This window comes from Mustela nigripes, chromosome 1 (genome assembly GCF_022355385.1).
Source record: "Mustela nigripes isolate SB6536 chromosome 1, MUSNIG.SB6536, whole genome shotgun sequence".
In the NCBI taxonomy this organism is placed as follows: Eukaryota; Metazoa; Chordata; class Mammalia; order Carnivora; family Mustelidae; genus Mustela; species Mustela nigripes.
In genome coordinates, this window is record NC_081557.1 from 104,512,423 (window position 1) to 104,526,978 (window position 14,556).

General features: G+C 52.6%; 1 protein-coding gene and 1 long non-coding RNA gene across 2 annotated transcripts; one reads left to right on the plus strand and one right to left on the minus strand.

The window, feature by feature from the left end:
• The first annotated feature begins 7,037 nt into the window (after positions 1 to 7,037).
• On the plus strand, positions 7,038 to 14,556 carry MMP1 (matrix metallopeptidase 1). The gene is made up of 10 exons (XM_059418512.1): positions 7,038 to 7,273; positions 7,716 to 7,960; positions 8,262 to 8,410; positions 8,650 to 8,775; positions 9,440 to 9,595; positions 9,709 to 9,826; positions 11,521 to 11,654; positions 13,062 to 13,224; positions 13,753 to 13,856; positions 14,037 to 14,556. Exons 1-10 carry the CDS (start codon positions 7,157 to 7,159, stop codon positions 14,135 to 14,137), a joined length of 1,413 nt encoding a protein of 470 aa, XP_059274495.1. The 5' UTR covers positions 7,038 to 7,156; the 3' UTR covers positions 14,138 to 14,556.
• LOC132029212 (uncharacterized) lies at positions 8,751 to 12,295 on the minus strand. The gene is made up of 3 exons (XR_009407746.1): positions 12,222 to 12,295; positions 10,178 to 10,315; positions 8,751 to 8,842 (listed from the first exon to the last, which is right to left on the minus strand). It is a non-coding gene; the product is annotated as an uncharacterized LOC132029212 (long non-coding RNA).

The following is a 14,556-nucleotide window of genomic DNA, read 5'->3' on the forward strand; positions in this document are numbered from 1 at the left end:
CCCCGCCCCCCCCCCCCCCCCCCCCCCCCCCCCGCCCCGGATTTTGGGTGCATCCAGGCCAAAGGAACCCAGCCTCTTCATTTCACTGGACAGGCGCCCCCAGGAGCTTCCAAGGAGCAGGATGGGGAGTGCTGGTCTTTAGGCCTGGGGGGACTGCCCCAATGTTCCGTTTTCCAGTTTAAGGAAACTGCTACTGTCCCTCAGGCTTCCTTCCAAACATTTTCCTTTCCCTTCTTGGTTGAAGACACGTCATGTAACCTCCCAGAATGACCTCAGGTTTCCCAGAGGCTGGGAAGAGATACTGCCTTTAATCAAGTCGCTTTTGATTGCAGTCCTAAAGACAGCTCTGAACCGGGAACACACTGTTCTTCGTCAGTTCAGGGGGCATTATGGGACAAAATACCATTTTACATCCCGTCCGATGTATCATCCAATGACATATGTTCCCCATAGAACTGCGTGTATGCACTCTTCTGCAGACACTGTGCTAAGTGTATTTATGCATATAAAGTTAATCACACAAGCATGTTTATAGATTCTGAGTCATGAAGATCCATATAGATCTACCTGTAAAATATGCAGTCCACACTGGTCTGCCTTTATACAGAGCCTGGGCTAACCCTCCATGTAAACAAGGACACAGATTTGTTCTTACAGCCTGGACAGCAGGGCCCTGGGAGGGAGGAGGACAGAGGACTCTGGGGATTTGATGGGGTCTGTGACCTCAGGCTGAGCTCAAGGCCAAGGAAGAAAACACCCCAATGTTCTAGCTGTGTAGCTTCCACCATATGTGTACATATCCTCCTGCTCCTCTTGAAAGCCGTGTGTTCTGGGACATGCACCTAAGGAGAGTTTCTGTATGGAGCCCACGTCAGGCTCAGGCTGCCGCAGACTCGGGCTGAAAGGAGTCAGCTACAGGCACCTCTGTGCCTTACGTCGGAGTCAGCTGGTTAGGGACAACCGCACCTGGAAACAGTAAGGCTAACTCCTCTCTAGCGCTCAGCCAGTCACAGAGTTCCAGGTTCCGTCCTGGTCGCATGTAATTCATTTAGAAAATAGTCTGATGCTTCCCCAGCACAATGGCTGTTATGTTGTCACCTAAGCTAAAATGGGGAAGCAGAAGTTGATGACCTTTCAACTGATCTCTGAGATTAAATTATTTCATGTGGCAATTCAAGGACTTGGCGAACTGCCCGCCTTCCTGGAATGGAGTGAATCTCCGAAATTCTCTGCCGTGTGATGCAAGAAGAGCCTGAAATGGACAAGTTGCATGTCTTTCCCGCTGCACCGAATCCCAACCGACCCGTACTCGAGGTTTAGTGTGCAGAATGGCTGGGGAGCCCTTCACTCTCATCAGCTGCCCGGGACCCAGCAGGAGACCCTCCAAGGGGGCTTACTGAAGGGTAGTCGAGACACATGTCTAAGCACGCAGCCCCTGTGTGCCCCCTCCACCTGTCTCTCCAAGCACACCCACTGAAGCTGCTCGCACCAACACGACAAGATGTGTTACCAGTGCTGGTTTCTCAGAACTGAGTACCAGAACCAGGAGATGGGAGCTGACGTGAGTGGCAAAAAGAGACCACAATTGGATTTGTTTTGGTCGTTAGTGGATTTCTGGGTACATTGGCTGAAAAGTATATCCTTGTGCTTCAAATCTTATTTTTTCTGTTATCTCCCATAAAATTTTTGGAGATCTATGCCTACATAAATATTCATTGATATAATATAAATTACACCTATAATTTTTAACAGCTACTTCGAGAAATGATTTCATAGCAATCAAGCCGTAACCCCTTCACGAGAACTCCCTTCTGAGAGCAAAACTGGGATCTGATTAGTTTTGCAATTCCTAGCAGGGGGCCTATCACGCCGATTTAGTAAACGAGACTGAGTTCCGTTGATACACAGGCAGTTTTTTATAGAAAAATCAGGGAATAGGTAACTGGTGTGTTCTTACCCACATGTGCTGCGGTGACCTGAGCCTTCCCATCTCTTCCGGAGTTCACTCTGGTCCTTGGGTTTAACCATTTCAGCCCCCAGAGTGGCTATGGCTCCTCCCAGCCAAACCAAAGTGAGAGAAATCTCTCCAAAAGAAGAGACGCGGGGCGCCTGGGTGGCTCAGTGGTTTGGGCTGCTGCATTCGGCTCGGGTCGTGATCTCAGGGTCCTGGGATCGAGCCCCGCATCGGGCTCCCTGCTCCGCAGGAAGCCTGCTTCCCTCTCTCTCTCTGTCTCTCTCTGCCTGCCTCTCTGCCTACTTGTGATCTCTGTCTGTCAAATAAATAAATAAAATCTTTAAAAAAAAAAAACAAAAAAACAAAAGAAGAGACGCCCTCCGAAGTATGAATGTGTCCATTTTTCTATCCCATAGAATTTAGCCTAACACGTTCCATATCAAGGAAGTGGTATCCAAATCTGGCGTGCCCTGGAAAGTGGACAGAAATGCGCACACAGAATGCCGGCCCTCTTCCCAGCAATCTGCATTCCGTTAGGGGAGTCAAGTCAAGGTAAGGAAACTATGAAAACCGCCTTAAGAAAGAGGAATGGTTTGTGAAAACTCAGAGTGCGGAGGAGAGAGGAAAAGTTGTAGATGAAGTGGCCCTTGACCGGGACCTGGAGGGACAGCAGCACTCTGTGACGTCAGAACAGAGGGGTCATGACCCTAGACAGGGCAGAGAACTGGGTGCAGCGCACATGTGGGGAGCAGTATAAGTCGGTTGGCGTGCGAGAGAGGGAAGCAGAACCCAGACATCACTCTGGGCCTGAGCATGGTACGTTCTCCACATGCCATCTGCTTTGGTTAATAAAGGAAACCAGGGAAGGATTTTATTCCAAAAAAAGAATTACTGGACTGATGTCGTTCCCGCAGACCGTGTCCCAGCCACCAGACTCAGTACATCCGATCTGTGTGTCTCATCTCTGAAACCTGCCTGGCACCGGCAGGTTTAGGTGGGAAAACCAAGACGTAAAAAGACTGCTTAGATGAAAACAGAGACAGAGACAAACCATGAGTGACTCTTAATCATAGGAAACAAGCGGAGGGTTGCTGGAGGGGAAGGGAAGGGGGGATGGGTGGCCGGGGACAGACATGATGGGGGCACGTGATGGAACGAGCGCTGGGTGTTGTGCACAGCCGATGAGTCACCTCCACATCTGAAACCAATTAAAAAAAAAAAAGGCCTAGAAAGACCAAGTCACAGGCTCTGTAGTTGGGGCACAGTCTGAACCCCCGTCTGTGGTTTAGGAAGCTCTGTTCCAGGTAGGAAGTTAAACAGTGAGTGAGTCCAGCTCCGAAGGAAACGATGCCACCTCCAGGTGGAGCTATCCCGGCGGCCAGAGGCTAGGGCCTGTGTTCCGGGAGGAACGGTCCTGAGGCTGCAGGCTGAGCTTGCAGGAGGAGAGAGCCCTGCCCTGGGTAGTAAGTGGCCAGAGGTGAGAGACGAGGGCTCCGCGCAGGGCCTGAGCGAACGGAGAGATTCCGGAAGGGAAAAGGGAGAGACCGCGCCGAGAAGAGGAGGCGATCAGAAAGTACAGGGAGAAAAAGCAAAGTGTGGAGACTCCTGAGCCAAGGAGAGGAGGGTCTGTCCAAGACAATGCAGGCAGGGTCGGGGCACCGTAGACCGAGGAAGCCATTTGACCCCACGGTGGACGTTCATGTCACCGCGGAGAGCCCGGGGCCAGGGATCAAAGTCAAGGTCAAGCTTCAACAATAAGGTGGACGGTGAAGAGCAGAGAGATGTTTGGGGAGCTGCGGTCATCAATCTGGTCCACAGAGCAGACAAGTTCTCAGCGTGAGGGAAGACATTTACACGCAAGGAGCTGCTGACAGCAAAGCGAGAAGAGTGGCCATCACAGGGGAGGGCGTCAGCCTACACACCGACGGGCTGCGCCACCTCCCTGCCTTTTCCACACTGACCTCCCGTTAGAATGAAGAGAGGTTTTCCAGCGTCAGGCACACAGGGACATCAGGGTTCAGGAAGATCCTCTCAGACGCGAGGGTCTGGGTGGTGGCATGGACACGCCACTATGGCATGACAGAGCCCACGGAACCAGCCTCGCATCCCATGACACCTTCTCTGGTAGGGGGCAAAGTCCCTTACCCAGAGCCTGTGTGTGGCATCTGGTGACAGGGCACCATGAAGGCTGTGGACTGGAGGTACACGCACGTGTGGGACGATGTCAGGCATCTCCGCCTGGAAGGTAGCCATGACGACGGAAGGACGACAGGTGCACTCCGATGCGTGCACACACGCGCGCACACTCACACACACACACACGCTGGTTGGCCATGGTTGGCCATTCGTAAGGAGAACATACTGCATGGGGCAAAGCCGTCCTTCACGTTACTCCCCAAGCAAAACAGCATTAAATATTTAAAGGTTCTGCCGAAGGTCATTTCACGACTTTTAGGACCAAAAAACTAGCAGGGAAAAAAAATCTGACACTCCTGTTGAATTATCAAATGAAAAGGCTGAATTTCCAAGTGTGGGAAAAATGTGAGGTGAGATGGCTCTTCCAGGACGGAACTTAATATGGAAAAACACGAGCATGTCTGAGTTGCTCCCCGAAGCAGCCGGCGTGAAGCGACCGAGAGGACTTGGGAAACACGTTGCCTGTTTGGAGATAGTCAGGAGCCCGTGGAGGCCACCGCAGTCTCGAGTCTGAGTTCCCCTGAGTCCGCCATCCTCCTGGGGAGCACGGGACGGAGGAGTGATTTCCGCCAAACTGCAGGCCATCGGGGGCCAGAGGGACGGACAGAGCCCCCGGGGAAGAAGCTTCCGAAGCTGAGGAGCAGATGACGCCATTTGAACTGTCCTGAGCTTCTGGGGAGCCGCGGGACCCTGGCAGGACTTGACCCCCAGCTTTCGGTCGAGATGGTTCTGTCTTCCTTCCGCTCAGGCCGCAGCACGCGCCGGCGGTAATCTGAGCACCTCCCTGGGAAGTTCAAGACTCAGGACCCCTTGAGTCTTTGAGGCCGGCTGCCTACCCAGAGCTTAATTTTAAAAAATCCTTTGTCCTTTGGGGAGGAAACTGCACAAACAGCTGTTTCGGTGACCAGTCTGCACCCGCGGCCGCATTCCTGAAGCTGCGAGGAAATGCGTGCGGCTCTCAGGCCAGAGCTGCGCCCCTAGACCCGGAGCAGAAGGCAAGAGCCAAGCTCCTCGCGTTCTCCCCAGGCCGCGACACCCCGGCCCTGAAGAGCTGTGACTCCTGGCCCGCGGGCGACCTCTCTCTCTCTGTTCGCATCTTTTCTTCTGGGAGTAGGGCTGCTGGGCAAACAAAATGTTTGTTTGAAGGACATGAGGGTCCGCAAACATTGGAGGACGCGCCGACCACAGTCTGTGCAGAGCCCTACCCCGCGGGACGTCAGAAGAGCCTCTGCCCGGGGCTCCCTTGTAATTCCGGGCCCAGCCCCCGACGCTCACATGCCCTCGAGCTACCGCGGGCACCTGGCTTCCCACCGCCCCCTGGAGCGGCGTGCAGCCTCCTCGCACCGGCCAGACTCCCCAAGAGTCAGGGCGTGTCTGCTACCCCTTGACTTTAACTGCGAGCTCTAGCGTGGAGGGGCTCTGGCAGGATTTCCGTGGCCTGCACTGAAGTCAGTTCAGTCGCTGGTGCCCTGAGGTCCCCGTCCCACTGTACCACTCGCTCCCGCAGATGCGGGGGGCAAGGAGAGGGCACCAGTCTCTGAGAATTTCTTCCAGTTCCTCTTACTGTCTCTAACTCATGAGTTGCTCCACATTGATGAGGAAGTTGCGGTCAGACAATTAAGGAGGAAATGAGCCCTTCCACACCAATCCAAAATACACTGAAGCAACATTTATGGACAAGACGTGGTGCTTTGTGTGGCAAGGAGAACGGAAGTCGGAAGCTGGCGAGGTGAGAAAGTTTGACAGGTGGGAAGGCGGGGGGCCCGGCAGCTGCTGGCGGGGAGGCAAGTGGTGCGGACTTTACATCTCATTCAACACTTTCTAGGCAGGAGGGTTGGGCATGAGTAGAGGAAGCCACAGATTTCCATCATCTTTTCTCACCACTGGTAGAAAGGTCACCCCCAAAAAACACTCTAATATGACACAGGGATACAGAAAGGCACAGTTTTCATTTCATAGTCATAAATTTATTTTGACATGCATGGAAAATAATAAGCCACTAAACCCTGATGTTACAGATAGGAGAGCCTCTAACGAGGCAAAACTTGGGGCACCCAGGTGGCTCCGTCATTAAGCGTCTGCCTTTGGCTCCGGTCATGATCCCGGGGTCCTGGGATCGAGCCCTGACTAGGGCTCCTTGCTCAGCGGGGAGCCTGCTTCTCCCACTCCCTCTGTTGCTCTCCCTGCTTCTGCTCTCTCTCTGTCAGATAAAGAAATAAAATCTTTAAGAAAAATAAGACAGCAGACTCCCAATAAGACAATAAGACTTGGTGGGCCACCAGCCCCAGCCTCCCCTGGTACGTTCCGACGGGTTTCAGAGAAGGATCCTGTGTGTCCCATGATGCCAGTGTGCAGGGTCTACACAGGGTGTGAATTACCACATGTCCCACTTGTGGGCAGGGGTTTCTCAGCCAAGGTCTTCACCCCCGGGGCTGAATAAAGGTAGAGAGCAACTGTGGGACCCTGGAGAATGTGTTCCGGGAGACTTAGCAGAGGAGGCCGGGATAACCACCCCACGGCAAGCACCTGCAGGGCTGCGGACTTGGGCAGTGCGGGCCCTGAACAACCACACAGCACAGCCACAGGTCAGCCCCTCTGCCCTCTGCCTGGGGATCAGGGGCTGGGGGCCACCCGGCGCACCTCACGGCCAGCAGGATCAAGGGGCAAAGCCTCCATTTCCAAGTGCTCCTGGAGCCCTCTACACGATGCCCAACAGGGTAGAAAGGGACTGAGGCAAACAACTGTCTTGTGCCTCCTTCCCACACGTCCTGTTTGGTATTAATCATAAGATTGCAACACCAAGAGAATCTAAATAATCTGCAGGCGTCACCGTTTCTGATAATCGCGAGAGCTATTCATCGCTAATCAAAGAGGATATTATGGAGCGTGAGTCAGCCAGCCTCGGGCTTTCTGGAAGCACCGAACTGTATATAAAGAGGGAGCTTCCTCGTCGAGGTGCTGGAACTGCAGGTGGGGAGCCTCACAGTCCTCCAGCGGGGCAGGAGCATGAAGGCCAGCATGCCCAGCCTCCCTCTGCTGCTGCTGCTGCTCTGGGGCGTGGGGTCCCACGGCTTCCCCGCCACGACCTCGGGAGCACAAGAGCAGGACACGGAGCTGGTTCAGGTAAAAGCAGAATTTCACACAGCACAAAGGCAGGAGCCTTAATTTGCATTTTTGCTCAGTGGTACAGAGTAGCAGTCATAGTGTAAAGGATTTTACAGAAGGGTGGATTTCTTCCAAAGAGAAATTTTTGGTAGAAAGGGCTCTTTCCCCAAAACTCTGTCCAGCCATGCACAGGGTCTCCTCTTCTCTTTCCAGCTGGAGGTGAGTGGGGGCTAAGGGACGTATGCAGATGTCCCCATGAACTGTCATTCGGACTGTGTGCTCCCTAGTGCCAGGGAGATTTCTACTGGGGACTCGTCTCCACCCATCAGGATTTCCACCATGATATCGAAACACGGTCTTTAGAAGTGGTTCTCCGCTGTAGCTAGGGCTTCTTACTGCCAGTCTTGAGAAATGAGAAAGAGTTCTCATCCAGCATTTCAATAATTTTATCTTTCATCAGAAATACCTGGAAAACTACTACAACCTGAAGAGTGATGGGAAGCAAATCCCAAGGCAGAGGAACAGCAGTCTGGTGGCCGAGAAGCTGAAGCAGATGCAGGCATTCTTTGGGCTGAAGGTGACGGGGAAGGTGGACGCCGACACCCTGGCTTTGATGAGGCAGCCCCGATGTGGGGTGCCTGACGTGGCTCCGTACGCCCTCGGTGAGAGGACCCTCCGCTGGGAGCACACCCACCTGACCTACAGGTAAACAGATGGGCACCAGAGCGAGGGCGCCGTCTCCCAGCAGAGCCATGAGCCATGAGTCCTTATTTTTTTTTTTTTAAAGATTTTATTTATTTATTTGACAGAGAGAAATCACGAGTAGATGGAGAGGCAGGCAGAGAGAGAGAGGGAAGCAGGCTCTCCGCTGAGCAGAGAGCCCGATGCGGGACTCGATCCCAGGACTCTGAGATCATGACCTGAGCCGAAGGCAGCGGCTTAACCCACTGAGCCACCCAGGCGCCCCGCCATGAGTCCTTATGTCTCTTTTTTATTCCATTTTAAGGATTGAAAACTACACACCAGATTTGTCAAGAGCAGACGTGGACAGTGCCATTGACAGAGCCTTTCAGCTCTGGAGTAATGTCTCACCCCTGACCTTCACCAGGGTCTTGGAGGGCCAAGCGGACATAATGATATCCTTTGTCAGGGGAGGTAAGCGCTTCTGGCCCCACAGCAGCACTCTCACCCTAAGTCCCACGTGCCCCACACCCCTTCATCTTTGCGGCTGGAGTTGCTGGTTCAGAAGTGGTGTTGACTTTGTAGGCTTAAGGAGGGAAACGAGATCCCATCTGGTGGAAGTCTGTTGTCCTCTCAGCCGGCCAGTGCTTTCTCTCCTGGGTTAGCCTGACTGGGAACCAAGAAGGACGTGTCTCACATTCTGTTTCTGGCAGATCACTATGACAATTCTCCCTTTGACGGACCCGACGGAATCCTCGCTCACGCTTTCCCACCAGGCCCGAATCTTGGAGGAGATGCTCACTTTGATGAAGACGAAAGCTGGACCAAGGATTACAGAAGTGAGTCGACTCGTCTGGCCTCTCCCGATCTCCCCCTCCCTTCTCGCTCCACGGGAATCCTGTTTGGCTTAACGGAAAGAACGCATTTGTAAAGGAGGCATTTTCTACTGCCGCTTACGAAATGAATGATACATGTGACAACCGGAAGAGAAGGCTGGTTTTGTTAGTAATATCATCTTGTTGGCTGCCAACAGCCTGCTCCAAAATTTCTGTTAAGACAATGTTGAAAATCTTAATGTTTTTCTTGTGGGCATCTACAATAGAATCATTTTTTTATTAGAAGGATGCGCCACAATTTAACAGTGTTAGTAGGAGTATGTGAAAATTAAGGGAGGAGAGATTGTATTTTCCGAAATTTCTAGCATAGGCATGTATGAGTTTGTAGATAGGAAGAAAAAATCGTTGCCAGAACTCCACTGCGTCTCCGTGAGCTAGTACTCAGGAACGCATCCAAGACGGGTCTGCGCCCGACGCAGAATCGGCCGAGCTTACTTTCTCATTGTATCAGTGCACACACAGAGCTTGGGTTTTAGCCTGTGTCTTCCCTGTCAATAACAGCCTCCAGTCCTCCCCCCTTGGGGAAAGGCTTTCTAGCTCTTTCATGCCAGGTCCCTCAACGGAGAACACTGCGAACAGTCATTAATGGCTTTATTGTACCTTTTAGATTACAACCTCTATCGCGTGGCCGCTCATGAGTTGGGTCATTCCCTTGGACTTTCTCATTCTACTGATATCGGGGCTCTGATGTACCCCAACTACATGTACGAAGACCATGTCCAGCTGTCTCAGGATGACATCAATGCCATCCAGGCCATATATGGTGAGTGGACAGAAAACTAGGGACAAGGGGCCGTTAGAACAGCTGTTGGCTGCCTCCTTTAAGAAGCTGTGCGAGACCAGGCAGAACTAACCCCAGGTCTCTTTTTCTTTTAGGACCTTCTCCCAATCCCGTCCAGCCAACAGGCCCCCAGACACCACAAGTGTGTGACAGTAACCTAGTCTTCGATGCTATCTCTACGGTTCGGGGAGAACTGATGTTCTTTAAAGACAGGTAGGACATCCCTGTGCCTTGTGCTTGTGACAACACGGCTCTCACGGCCATGGGCGCACACATAGTGTTCATCCTGCACTTTCATGTACGTACAGTTAGAATTACAAGGAACTGCAAGCAGTTACACACACCAGCACAGAGCGATGAGCTCGTAACAGCCTTTCCCCGCATGTACTCTGTTGTTCGGTTCTCAGACAAAAATACCACTGAAGTAGAAAATTCAGTGGATAGAGTCCCGTTTCACAGATCAGTAAAGTAAAGCAGGGAGAAGGAAAGAGATCCTTTCAGGGCACAGAGTTCTCTGGTGACGGAGCAGTAGCTGCTCTGACTCCCACCCCGAGCTCTCCTCACCAACGCCGCTCTTCACGATGAACTGTGAATGCAGGAGGGTCCTTCTCAGGAGAAACAGCCCGTGATGCTGAGCAGGGCCATGCAGCCGCTCTGTCCCACTGAAGATGCCCCCAGCCCAAGCCCGTGACCTGCAGAGACCTAGAGAAGGGGAGGAGCCACCGTGGGGAAAACCTCCAGGAGTTCACGAGGACCCTCCCGCGAGCACATACGGGTGGTCCCCGCAGGCTTCTCTCACCACAGGAGAGTTCTGGTGCCCCCTCCGCAGCGTGGGGGCTCAAAGATGCCAGGATCACCTCACATGCAAGGCCCAGGCCTGCTGCCTGTGCCACCCTGATTCCTAAAGGACCGTGTGCAGGAATAGTAGGTCCTTTTCTGGAAGATGCTGTCCCTGGGATGGGGACAGAGGCCGGGCCGGCACGTCAGCACAGAGAAAGGAGGGGGTTCGGATTGGCTCAACGTCTTAGCTGCTGTTCCTGGGGTCTGGTCCGCACAGTTTGGTCACTCTGGTCAGACCCACGCGAGAGTAGAAGGCGTTGGTTCCAGATGCTTGCCGTCCTCCCCCTACGAAGGAAAAGGCTGGGTGCAAACCCTAGCAGCTGCGGCTCAGAGCTGGGCAGGGGCTACCGAAAGAGTGGGTCTGAAAGGAAAGGTTTTGGTAGGGCAGGACATGCCTCTCAAAGCAAGGACTCAAGAGATTTCTGCAAGGAACAGACACAGGCCTAGGATTCTCAGGAACTGAAAGGACACTGAGCGTCCATGTGTGACCACGTTCTGAAGCCGTGGGAGGCTAGAGACCGCAACAGCCTTGCCCAGGGTCTCCCAGCAGTCGAGGTGGGATCGGAGCTGCCCAGCAGGTTCTGCCGGCGGGGGCCTTGGTGTCCCCCGTGGACTGTAGGTCCAACCGGAGGAGGAGGAACAGAGTGGCTGCCAACTCTGGGTCTAAAATTAACCTTTGCCTCTATCTTATCACAAACGTGGCCGTAAACAGCTCCTTCCCCTCGCCGCCCTTGATCTCTCATCGGTGAGGTGAGAGGGCCAGGCTCTCAGGTCGGGGGGTAGAAGGCGCAGGGGAGAGGCCCTGCTGCCCCGTCTGCACGGGGTGTCGGCCACCCGCGGTGGGCTGCGGCGCGGGTGTCCGGCTCCGGCTCCAGACGCCGCCAAAGCCAGCGGTTTCACTGCGGAATTCACGCGCCGCCCATCCCTTTGTACTGATTCGCTACATGTGACTGTTCATGCTCTCGAGGTTGGCTGGGCCGTCGTGCTTGCTAAAGGTCAGCCCCCCCCCCCCCCCCGCCCCCGCATCCAGGAGATCAAAACCTTTGCCGTTTTTTTTTCTACATCAGGTTCTACATGCGCCAAAACCCCTTCTACCCGGAAGTTGAGCTCAATTTCATTTCTACTTTCTGGCCAGAGCTGCCGAGTGGGCTTCAGGCTGCTTATGAATTCTCTGAGAGAGATGAAATCCGGTTTTTCAAAGGTAACGCTTCCCCCAGGGGTCCCGTTTCTGTGGATTCCCGTTTTGGGGCTGAGAAATGAGTGAGCTCTGGCCGCTTTCTCTCGGTGGCCTTTGGAAAATCTGACGCTCTCACTTCCCACACCGATGGGAGTCCAGTCCCTTACCTAAGCATTACCCTGTGCATTTCTGAGTCATTTTAGATAGAAAGTGTATCTGTGGGTGCTCTGCGGGGCCACGAACCTGGCTTAGGAAAGTGTTTTCTCTGCAAACTACTTACATACCCCCCCTGGGACCCACAGAATAGAGCAGATGACACAGAAGCATTGGAGTGTCCAGATTTCCTGGAGTCTATTTTCATACCAGTGGGTCTCCTGAGGGAGGGAGAGGCCACCCTGGGAGCCAGCTGTCAAAGTAGGGTCCTCAGACCAGCAGCATCGACAACCCCGGCGGGGGTCTGTTAGAGACCCAGACTCTCACTTAGCACAATGTGCTCAAGGGCCATCCACAAGATCGGCTCCCACTCCAGACCTTCCAGAATTCTAACAAGATTCCCAGGCAATTTGTACGTTAAAATACGACGAGCCCTACCGTGATCAAGTGGGACAGACTTTTCTTATTCCATCAGAATGAAAATAATGATGGGCTCTTGGCTTGGAAGACACTGTGCCAAACGCCGGTACTTCTGCAGACAGATGTCTGGCCTTGTACACACAAGCATTCGAGTGCTTGACCCTGCCGAAGGACTGACTGCGCTTTGGACGGGGAGAAAATGTTGACACAGGCTTTCTGGCCCTTCTATCACAAAGTTAAACAGGATTTTAGAGGCACAAAATTTCAAGCCGCTTTCTCATAAGGGGCAAATGAGTGTATTTGTGCCGTGAGGATCATCCCGGCTTCAAGATCTAAGACCCATTTTATGTGACGTGGGCTATTGAGTATGAACACACAGATCTGGAGCCAGCAACCACTGGCTATTTGGTGCCGTATTCTAGTGAGACACGGTGGTTCTTATTTACAGAGGTTGCATGTCGTTACAGCCTGTGAGTCATTACGACCCCCTGGCCTTTGGGAAACCACTGGTGTGACTGTGCCCAGCCCTAGGCTGCCAGAGCAGGGAGCCCCGTATCGCCACCGGATGCAGCACGGGCAAGAATGTGGTCGAGGCCGCAACTGGCTTTGGGAAGACACTCTCAGCCCCACAGGCCAGTCGCCCTCCAAGCTCACTGCAGATTCAAATGATGTAGGAAACTTCAAAGTGTATATAAATTTAAGTGATCTGGTATATGATACTGGCATCGGTATCTTTAAGAATCTCTCTAGACAGTCTTATGTGCGGCCAGGACGCTGGAGTGGGCTCGCTGTCTTCTGTTGTCCAGGACAAGTGTTTCCATCCTTTGTTTTTTTTTTTTTTTTTTTTTTGATTGGCAGGTAATCAGTACTGGGCCGTTCAGGGACAGGAAATGCTGTACGGATACCCCAAGGACATCTACCAATCCTTCGGCTTCCCTCAAACTGTGAAGAACATCGATGCTGCTGTTTCTGATGAAGAAACCGGGAAAACCTACTTCTTTGTTGCTAACAAATACTGGAGGTAAAGATTGAGCATAGAACATGTTTGCGCAGCACCTCTTTCTAGCTAGAGAGAACCTTCTAGATCGAACCATAGCCAAATGAGTCTCTGACAGCCTTGGCCAGCTGCCATCTCTGTGAATGGCTGCCCAGCAGTCCAGCCACCAAGTCTGTGGCTGGCGACCGTCACGCAGCCCCTGCAGTGGGGATGCAGTGAACACGTGGGGCTGAATTTGGAAAAGGACAGCTGAGGAGGGGCGTCTACCTTCACAGAGCCCCTTCTGCCAACAGGAGTGTATCTTTCACCGCAGTTTACCTTAGCAGGACAATGGGCGGCACCTCCTGGAGAATTAGAATTAGTTGTTGGCATTGACACGGACTTTAAAGTTCTGCTCTTCACCCAGCGTCCTACCTCCCCCTCCCCCATACTAGACAAGATCTATGGGGTTGAAAGTTCCTCTAAGAGTCCCGCTACCAAAGTCCCCGTAATGCCTTTGAGAAGTCTACACACTTAGCACGTTCTGACATTTTCAATCACTGTTTTGACCAGGTATGACGAGTATAAGCGTTCCATGGACGCAGGTTACCCCAGAGCGATCGCAGCTGACTTTCCTGGCATTGGCCATAAAGTTGATGCTGCGTTCCAGAAACACGGTAAGTAAATGTGTCTATTTCTTTCCTCCACCTCGCTGTCACAGAACAGTGTCAACGCAGTTATTTGGAAGAGCGAGGGCCCAAAATATTTGTCCTCACAGATGGCAGGATTTTTCCAGAATTCAGGTCCCACCTGAAATCATGTGGGTAGAGTAGTGAGTCTCGTCTGCTTATTTCTAGGGTTCCTCTACATAGTGCATGGGACGACACAGTACCAATTCGATCTTCGGACCCAGAGGATTCTGAGTATCGACAGAGTTAATAGTTGGTTCCACTGCTAACGGAGATGACTGACTGTCGCCCCAGAGAAATACACGTCAAGAGCCCAAGGAGGCGTCTTCCTGAAGAGTCATTTGCTTACATAAAATCAGAGCTATTAAGTGTTTCATCCCAATACCTCCTTCTGCACTTACTCTTTACGCCTAGGAGTGCGACGTGACACACACTCCTGTAACTCAGCCCCACAGCTGAGCTAAGAACGGTCGGGCTTTACGGCTTGTGGATTCAAATGGACCAGTTTTGCAAAGAAAAAAAAAAAAAGCTTTTCCAAAGTATAGGACCCTGACATTGACCCTGGAGTGCAGCTCTTCAAGACAGCAGACCAGAGCAGAAACAGCTCCTGAACATAGAAGCAGCCACTAGACCATCCTCATATGCAAGGAACAACTTTGATTACAGAAAATAAAGCACTTGTGTTTTA